General features: G+C 37.6%; 1 protein-coding gene across 1 annotated transcript; it reads right to left on the reverse strand.

Annotated features, from left to right (window-relative positions):
• Positions 1 to 2,496: 2,496 nt before the first annotated feature.
• Positions 2,497 to 9,367, reverse strand: LOC139708902 (pseudouridylate synthase TRUB1-like). The gene is made up of 6 exons (XM_071620865.1): positions 9,247 to 9,367; positions 7,112 to 7,193; positions 6,558 to 6,630; positions 5,206 to 5,345; positions 4,144 to 4,200; positions 2,497 to 2,755 (listed from the first exon to the last, which is right to left on the reverse strand). Exons 1-6 carry the CDS (start codon positions 9,346 to 9,348, stop codon positions 2,610 to 2,612), a joined length of 600 nt encoding a protein of 199 aa, XP_071476966.1. The 5' UTR covers positions 9,349 to 9,367; the 3' UTR covers positions 2,497 to 2,609.
• Between the last annotated feature and the right edge of the window lie 945 nt (positions 9,368 to 10,312).

Here is a 10,312-nt window from a genome sequence, read left to right on the forward strand (position 1 = left end):
CTGGGGCCCTCTGGGTGGGGCATGGTGCCCATTTTGATAAATTGAGATCCTGACCCCCTAAGGATGCTACCTGCCAAGTTTGACGAAAATCTATCATGAGGTTTTCAGGAAGAAGATGACAATGTACGATTCAGGCCCCCATTTGGACCTTCCTAACCACCCCCCCCCCCCACCCCACCCCTGCCCCCAAGAGGGGCACCCCTGGATCTCCTATGAACAAACTCGAAACTACAGTCATTAATGTACTCACTCATAGTATTATCTTAGCTGTATAACTTCTGATTCTAGAGAAAATTTTTAACGATTCCTTCATTTGGGGGGTTTGGGCCCCCCTGGGGGCCCCCTGGGTGGGACAAGGTGCCCATTTTAACAAATTGAGATCCTAACCCCTTAGGGATGCTACCTGCCAAGTTTGGTGAAAATGGGTCATGGGGTTCTAAAAAAGAAGATAAAAATGTACAATTTAGGCCCCATTTTACCCCTCCTCACCTCCCTCCCCTGGGTCCCAAGGGGGGCACCCCTGATTCTGCCATGAACAAACTTGAAACTGCAGTCATCAATGTACTAACTCATAGTATTAACTTAGCTCCATCACTTCTGGTTCTAGAGAAGAAGATTTTTAAAGATTCCTTAATTTTGGGGGATTTGGGCCCCCTGGGGGCCCCCTGGGGGCCCCCTGGGGGCCCCCTGGGTGGGGCATGGTGCCCATTTTAACAAATTGAGTTCCTAACCCCCTAGGGATGCTACCTGCCAAGTTTGGTGAAAATGGGTCATGGGGTTCTCAAGAAGAAGATGAAAATGTACAATTTAGGCCCCATTAGAACCCCTCCCCACCCCCCTCCCCTGGGTCCCAAGGGGGGCATCCCTGATTCTGCCATGAACAAACTTGAAACTGCAGTCATCAATGTACTAACTCATAGTATTAACTTAGCTCTATCACTTCTGGTTCTAGAGAAGAAGATTTTTAAAGATTCCTTAATTTTGGGGGGTTTGGGCCCCCCTGGGGGCCCCCTGGGTGGGTCATGGTGCCCATTTTAACAAATTGAGTTCCTAACCCCCTAGGGATGCTACCTGCCAAGTTTGATGAAAATCGGTCTTGGGGTTTTCAAGAAGAAGATGAAAATGTAAAAAGTTTACGCACAACGGACGACGGACGACGCACGACGCACGACGCACGACGGACGCCGGACGAAGGGCGATCGCAATAGCTCACTTGAGCCTTTGGCTCAGGTGAGCTAAAAAAAGCAAAAGTAAAAAACACCACCATTCAATATGAAAAAAAGAAAGGAAATAACAGCTCTATATCTTGTAAAGAAGTGGGCAATACAACACAACAGCATGTTACCTTCTCTGTGTGTGTTTATTTAAGATCAATTTACTCCAAAGTCTGGTACAGATGAATAGTTTTTTTTAAAAAAAGGTTGAAAGCAAAGATATTTTCATGGAGGACAACCTCACACACACCAAACCCCAAAGAGCAATATGGATAGAGTGAATGCAGCAACAGTAGAACACGGTGGAAGTTTGAGGAAAATCGGACAATTGATGCAAAAGTTATGAATTGTTAAAGTTTTGGTGCTGTAATGACTGGATAAGGAGACTACAACTGTACTAGAGTTTATGACGTCATGTGTGGACAACAATATAAAGTTCTAAAATAAAAGAAGAATTCCACAATAATTCATTTTTCATGAAAATTGCACATTCCATCAACTTCTTACTGACATATGTTACGGGTAATATCATTCCCCCTGCGTTCTGAAAGAAGTTAGTCAAGGGCTCTTTCATTAAGCTAGAAAAGTGAAAATATATGTATGTTGAATTTCCTTTATATTTTCTTTTTATTGTTGTCCACACATGATGTCATAAACTGTAGTAGTTCCCTTATTCAGTCATTACTACACCAAAATCTTAAGAAATTCATAACTTTTGCATTGATTGTCCGATTTTCCTCAGACTTTCCCTGATGTGTTCTAATAATGTTGCTGCTTTCATTCAATCCACATTGCTCTTTGGGTTTTGGTTTCCTTTAAAGGAAAGAAAAAAGTACCAGTACAGGATTTTGTTCCACCGAGACCAAAGTAAAGTTTGTTTCATCAGATATTATGGTATAATATGACAGACTTCTTTATTCTGAGTTTTCACTTAATCATCAATTTGTAGAAGTTTGCTGATGAATAACAAACCCATTGTATGTAATCAGCAAGGTCACATCAGGAATGGGTCATGTCGAGCATCTGAACAGATGTCTACATTTTGCAAACACCAAATATCTTATTTTTACTAAGTGTAATAACGCAATGTAGGACAGGCATTAAAAAAAAAATACATGCATAATTAATTCATTGCACCATGACTTTGCAAATTTCCAGTCCACAAATGGAAGAGACTCTGTAGTTTGTGTCAAGTGCCACTCGAGTCCCTACGGTGGGGGGGGGGGGGGGGGGGGGGGGGGGGGGGAATGAGAACAGGAATGTGGCCTACAGTCTACAAGAATTGTTCTGACACCCAACAGTGATGCACTGAGTTCATACATCATCCAGTGAGCCAAGTGTACAATGCTCAAAGAAGGAAGTTCGTTTCTTGGATTGTCAAACTCTTTGCTACTGTCATCTGCCAACCTCCTGGAATTCTTCCACTGCTCGCAGGATGTCCTGGAGTGTCCACCTGTCTTCCAGCAAGGCGTGCTTGTCCAGCGTGAAGTATCCTTGCTTGGTTCTGCACAGGGCCGTCATATGGGCGCACGAGCCTAGACCTGCTCTCAACATACAAGAACACAATTGTGTGAAGTCATGAGTAAACATTACTACATGAATTACAAAAATGAATCATTGCATGTTCACATGGAAGTTTCTTCACCAGAAGAGACATTTGCAATACTGTAAAAGTGGAAATTTTCTTGGTGTTGAAATTTTCGCGCATTTCGCACAACCAGAAACTAGCGCGAAAATAAAAGCACGTGAATATTTTTGCTTGCCATATGTTCCAGTACTTGATGTCTTGATTCCGCGGAATTAAAAACACATGAAACTCTTCTTACCCGGCTGAATGCGAAAAATTAGTTGCACGAAAATATCCACTTTTACAGTAGTACTGTTCACATGTACATGTATTTTAATTTTTCTTAACTGTCAAAAAGAGGAATTAAAGCTACAATTAAAGTCTATCATAAAAAATTAAAACAAAAGCAAAAACACAGGTTCTTTCTGAATGATCTTTGAAATGATTCAATTACCTAAAAGAATTTGACATCAGTGTACATGTATTCATGTAAATACACAATTCCCAGAATATCTTGTGGTATTTCACTGGTCAACAACACTGATACATGTAGTTTTTATTTCAATGTGTCGTGATGAAGCATAATGTAGCAAGGGGAAAATCATTAAATAAAAGCAAAAAAGAACTCTTCAGATTATTCAAATGTCAAGTTTATCACAGACCAAAAGATGATTGTTATCAACCAATCATAATTTCTGCATGTTACGGCCATTTAAAAGACTGTGTAAAAGTGCTATACGTACAATGTAACATATACACATGTACCTGAACATTCTGCTGACAGGAAATCCACTTATGTAAATTTGTCTACATTCAGAGAGTGATGGCACTATGAATTCTAAGTTTACATTTTGGAACCTTGACATAACAAGGAAGGATACAGAAGGATGCCAGATATAAAAAGGTAATTTTGCAGGGCTCATTCCTTTTATTCCTAATATAAAGAGGAAACTAAAGTGGTTCCAAGCAGCTCACTATAACAAGGTTCCCCTGTACACATGGCAAAAATAAAACTGTTGCATTATCATTACCATAACTCTGAATATCAATACCTAGCATCCCAATTATAAAAAAAAAAGTGACATAAATTACACCTTGGTACATACACATGAATATTAGTCTGTAGTAATTACAGCATACTCCCATTATAATGAAGTCTTCGGGACTGGTGGTTTTCTTTTGTTATACAATCAAATTTTATGACGTAACCAAACAGAAAAGCGTATGAAGATGATATACAGATGATAATTTTGGGATCTGAATCTTTATTTGGTTATAACATGAATTTTGATATAAACGTGTTTGTGATAATGGGAGTGCACTGTACGTTCATTGAAGGGGAGATTTGAGAGGAATACTCACGTTTCCCAAGGTCATGTATGAGCTTTCTGACGTAGAAGCCACCTCCACAGCTGACCTCTTTCAGAGAAAATAAATCATAGAAGTGGTAGTGTAAAGGCATTGTTTGGATCCTGTACATTATTTACATTGTATGTGTATGTTTGTGTGTGTGAGTGGGCATTTGTGTGTTAAAGGGGAAGGAAGGGGGTAATAGCATTTAAAGTACTTGACAGTTATGTCTGGAAATTGTATACTTACTTTGAATCACAAATGAACCTTCTTAAGTTTTCTATATTAGTTAAATATAGGAGCACTGGACCACTGAAGATTGGAGTAAACAGTCAACCGGAAGGAAAACATTACAGTAGAAATAAATGGGTCAGTCATCTAACATGGAATTGCGGTATACAGCTATGTGTTCATGTCTCTGGGGTTGATCATTCATAACAATAACATCTTTTTGGTCAGAAAACATGGCAAAGCAAAACAAAGCAGAAAATTGTTTCAATTCCTTAAACCTTAACCCACAGTCAGTATGAAGAGAATGAGTAAATTCAAAGAGTGTAAGGTCATTCTACAAGTGCCTTCATAGATAAAGTGATCATCTAAGTTCCAAACTGTATGTGATATCAATATATGTATTTACTGCATGCTGCATAATTCATAAGAACTTGAAGAGAAACTCTCAGCAATACATCTTTTTATTGCCATTATATCATGCCCAAATATCAATGACAAAAAAAAACAAACAATACAAATGTACTAAGCCTATAACAATGCATATTCATCAATTTCTATGGACAGGATTATTAAAAACTGCATGAATACCAGTACTTCATGAAACAGTTATCAAGAGGCAAGCACACAGACACATTATAAAACACCTAAAACTTTTATGTCTCTTGGCATACAGCTGGAGGCAATGCTGACAACCAAAAATATTCAATTCTTTGAACTGATACAAATCTTCCATTGTTTTTAACTGAAATTCTTGAAGTTACACTTCCTCCAAGGTGTGGATTGTATAATGCAGCAAAGTATGAAATGGTAAAGTTTCAGTTGCCAGATCTCAATTAGACTAACCAATTGTAAAATCTGGGGGATTGAACGTCAGGCATCGAAGACTGTAAACTTGCACAGGTCTCTCTGGCTTTGGTGCAACCTTCACACCCCTCTTCACCAGATCAGACATCCTCTCCCCCTGCACTTTCAGGGCGGAGTACCTGGATCCACAACGACATTACAAACTAATGATGATTCAATCAACACAGCCATATACAATGTAGAATTTCCCCCAAAGTGAACAAGGTTTGAAGGAAGAAACATTGTATTCAAAATCCAAAAGCACAGGTAAAAAAGTACTAGCAAAGTTGGACAAATGATGACATAGTCTTGACTGTTTCAATGTTATCATTTCATGCGATATGGTGTGTATATTCAACAAAGACGACAGAGTTGTGACCTTATAAATTTTAGTGTTCTAAACGACAGTGTACTCTATGAGCCAATCAAAGTAGGCACTGTGGTTACATGTGACTTCTCTTTTGTATTTTATAAGTATAATAGAGATTCTTCTCAGATATTAGTTTTCATATATGACATTGCAGACATCTTTTCAGCACAATTGATAAAGGAATGTTTCTTTGATAAGACATGACATGAAATTACTGATGTTCAAAACAGAAAATATCAAGAATGTCCTGTTATTACAGCTATAAAAATCAAGCACACAATTTTCCACTACATGTCTTATTTTGGAATGAAATCAACACACAAAAAAGTACATTTTGTGACATATACTGTAGATCTATAAAAACTTGGTAAGGATCTAGTGTATACATTTCAGTGAACTTCCTACTACTGTAAAAGTGGTTTCTTTCGTGGTGGTTTTATTTTCGCGCTTTTTGCGCTTTGAGGTTGAACCGCGAATTTAACATCACGAGAAAATGTTTTGAAAAGTCACGCGAAATTAACCACGCAAGGAAATGTTTTGAACTCGCCGCTTGTTACAAAACTATTGCGCACATGCACGCACAAAGATTCCGCGCATTGAGTGTATTGATGGTCAACACACACACAGCAAGCACGTTATAAAGTACTCGAGAGACAGGATTTCAGGTAAGCCTGCATTTAGTTTAATTTCTATTTAATGAATAAAAGAATAATTAGATTATAGTTTGGATTTTCATGTGCAAAATAAAACAGTTTTTGCCGATTGTGAATTCACAGATTTTGCAGACTGTGAATTCACAGATTTTGCCGATCGCGAATTTAAACACACGCAAAAAAGTCGGCACCGATGGAAACCGCGAAAGTATCTGTACGCGAAAGAAACCACTTTTACAGTAATCCATTTGTCTGAATTTTGATGGAGCAGCTTATTACTGTGAAAAAGAAGACGTAGATTGCTGCAAATAAACACACTCAATACTTACAGTGGAGGTGCTTGCATGATGTTCCCAACAAAGTTATTCAAAGCCCCCTTGAAATCAGATTCAGAAATATGACCTGGGTGAACACAAACAAATTGAACAGTCAAAAGTAAACTTATTATGCCAGCAGACCTATACTGCGTCAGAATATTACATTCACTTCAAAAACGGTGTCTTCAGCAAGAGCCTATTATGACAAAATGAGTTTGATTGCAAATGACACTCAAAAGGAAGAAAGACAAAGGATATTCAACTATGCAGAAACACTGAGATGTATACAGTACATGCACTATAATTTCCTCATATTTATTAAACTCATATTCATCCAGAATTATGATGGCTTTTTTGAGCGAGCATTCACTGTCTGTAGACAAAAAGCCTGTTTGCAATGTCTCTTGAAATATTTTCTGTAACAAATATTATTCATGCCAAACTACAGCAATAATGGAGAGATATTCTATGTCTTCTCAAACATGATTTGACTGACAGATTTATTGAATATGTGACATTTTATGCATGAGAAGCACATGGAGTTCAATGCCAAGTAGATTACTCACCAAACTCTGAAGACTCTGTAACTTCTCCTGAAGCATCCATGGTGTCTGTAGCATTTCCCAAACAGCCATGGGCCACATACGTCTGAAATTGAAATTGTGGACATTTCTAAGCAAAGAATTCAACTATATCAGCTTAAGACATGAGTCAAGGATATTACTATCAATCTAGAACATTACTGCTACATATGTATTACTCAAATATCATCCAATGTACTTATTGCCTTTGATTAACTCATCTTTGGTAGCCTTATGGCATGTTACGTGACTTGAAGTTCCGTAAGCAAAAACACGTTTATCAATGTTTCTCTATTAATGCGAATATATATGTACGTATGTACAAATAATATCATGATTTTAAATCTTTTTTTATTTTGCCTCAAGATATCCTACATCCTGCAACATGTTTTTCTACTATTCTCAAATAGGTGAATCATAAAAATCAGTGTGCATACAGTATTACACATACCAAGAGGTAGCAAGCTCTTTAAAAAAAAAAAAGGGAAAGAAAATATTGTCTTCCCTATTAAGTTGTTTTCTTTTGTTACATCGAGATTTTGTTATAGCTGAACATTAAAACATATATATATATATATATGTACACATATACAAGCTAGATCGTAATTTTGGAACCTGAATATTTTCTTTGTTGGAATGAGATTTTTGTTTCAACAGGAGTGCACTGTATGAAGACATGATATTATTTACTCCCATTACTATAATTGGTACTGGTCATCTTGGGGTTACCCTACAAGAGTTGATATACCATGAAACAGGTGCACTTAAAGGACAAGTTCACCTTCATAAACATAAGGATTGAGAGAATGCAACAATATTAGTAGAACACATCAGTGAAAGTTTGAGGAAAATTGGACAATCGATGCAAAAGTTATGAATTTTTAAAATTTTTGTGTTGGAACCGCTGGATGAGGAGACTACTACAGCTTGTGAGTCATGTGCGTACAACAGTATAAAGAAAATGTAAAAGAAAATTGAACATATTTTCACTTTTTTCGCATTATAAAAGAGCTCTTGACTTGCCTCTTTCTAAAGGCAGGGGGAATAATATTGCCCATAACATTTGTCGCTAACGAGTCAGGGGAATGTGTACTTTTTTCAAAAGATGGAATTTTGTGAAATTCTCTTTATATTTTCCTTATATTGTTGTACGCAAGTTATTCATACACTGCAGTAGTCTTCTCATCCAGCGGTTGCTGCACAAAAATTTTAAAAATTCATAACTTTTGAACGGATTGTCTGATTTTCCTCAAACTTTCAATGATGTGTTCTACTAATATTGCTACATTCTCTCAATCCTTATGTTTATAAAGGTGAACTTGTCCTTTAAATACATCCAAAAGCATCAGGAAAAAAGACCACTATACAGGGTCTTTCAGCCCTGCTCTTTGCTCTTAGTGGGGTGGGTGATAGCATTCTTCCAAGAAAGACCTTCCACTTGATCTGCTTTCCTCAGGGAAGGAGAACTTTGCCTCTTAATAGAGGGGATGACAATATACAATGTTGACTATCAGAAATAAAACATGTGTCCCACCCGCCTTTTTAAAAGGTCAAGTCCTCCTATAAAGGTTGACATATGAATGAGCTACTGTGTAGCTGGCAACCCATCAAACCAAAGATAATGGATTGGAAAGAATGTGTGTGTGTATATATATATATATATATATATATATATATATACAGGAGATATCTCTGAGAAAGAAAGGGTGACTGTTTAAAGGTCCTGTTTACCTTTGGGAACAGTAATTTGAAAAAAAATTTCAAGATATGACATTTAATGCATATGTGTAGGTCTGTTGTACCACAAAACATCCTATTATATAAAATTTTCGTGATAAAGCCTGAAATATAAAGAGATAAATACACTGTATGTATTTTTCTCAATTAAACTGTAACTGTATACGGTTTAGTCTGGAAACATTTTTATTATAACAATCACATTTTGTATATTCAACAATACTTAACATCAATTTTACCGACTCAATTTCTGTTTTACAGTGGTTGTTTCTATCCCTAACTCACATTTTAGAACTATTTTAAAGCAGTAATGCTGGGTTTTTGTTTTATCTGCAGATGGTAAATTATGCCTTTAAGTCTGGATTCAATAAACCCATTCCTACCTTTCCACCTTGAAGGTATGATGCCAGCTGCTTAGTGCCCTTTCCAATGCCAACCACAAGCACCCCAGTGGCGTGCATATCAAGGGTACCACCATGTCCCATCTTTGGCAGCTTGTAACATTTCTTGTTTGTCCTTCCAGTTTCATTCATTGCACAGTTTGGGGAGCCACCTGTTTTAATCCAATCAAACAAAAAATGGACTAAGATTTGATTTTCCTTCTTAAGGTCTACTGTAACAAACAGCCCGTGAGTGGAGATTAACAGTAAAAAGGGGAAGATATTTGAGTGAAAAATAAATGTTGCAGGTAACTGGCCCATTCACATAGCATATGATGACTGCATCATTGAACTAGAAGCAACAGCAATGCACACACAAGCACACACACACACACTCACACAATTCTCAAATGGCTTACGTGCGAGGATCGGGTCAGTGCAGTACATCTCAAATTCAAGTGGCCAACTTTGAACATGTAGATTCTACTAGAACAGTAGCAGTTTTGCACAAAAACAAAACAAAAAATCCCTGGAGTGTTAAGTGACCACATGAATGGACTTCTGCACACACTAACAGTACAGGTAAAATGTAATATCCAACCCATTCAACTGACATTCAAAGTTTTAAAATATAATCAGTTATTATGCAATCTTTGAATGACTGCATGGTGGTGAGAATATACAGGAGGTGAGGTTTGTGGTTCAGCATTGTGTGGAAAGTCCTGATAAGAATCTGAAGGGAGAAGAAATGAAGAAAGCGAAAGGAAAGGTGGGAAGGGAGAGTAGAGTCACTGTGTGTTTGGAACTGGTGTGAAAGTAAATCCGTCCTCGCATTTGTCATTACATATCCCAATTCTCTTAAAATAATAATAATAAAACAGAAACAAGTAATGTGGTATGGGGGTGGGGGGGGGGGGGGGCTGCCCCCCCCCCCCCCACTTTTTGCACCATACATTGGGAATATATACATGTAGGGTGTCACCATCACTTGCTGCCCCCCCCCCCCCCCCACTTTTCTTTTTTTTTATCCTGGAAGTGCCAAGAGCAGAATGAAACCCTGAAGTGAGTG

The sequence above is a fragment of the Diadema antillarum genome, unplaced genomic scaffold (assembly GCF_040938485.1).
Source record: "Diadema antillarum isolate AM-2024a unplaced genomic scaffold, OU_Dant_1.0 seq00001384_RagTag, whole genome shotgun sequence".
NCBI lineage: Eukaryota > Metazoa > Echinodermata > Echinoidea > Diadematoida > Diadematidae > Diadema > Diadema antillarum.

Coding starts and splice junctions, on each gene's coding strand:
- LOC139708902 (XM_071620865.1), bottom strand. CDS start 9,348: ATGGGACATGGTGGTACCCTTGATATGCACGCCACTGGGGTGCTTGTG. Junction 6,631..7,111: donor TACAGAGTCTTCAGAGTTTG/GTGAGTAATCTA, acceptor GTGTTCACCCAG/GTCATATTTCTGAATCTGAT. Junction 4,201..5,205: donor TCCCCCAGATTTTACAATTG/GTTAGTCTAATT, acceptor TTTCTCTGAAAG/AGGTCAGCTGTGGAGGTGGC.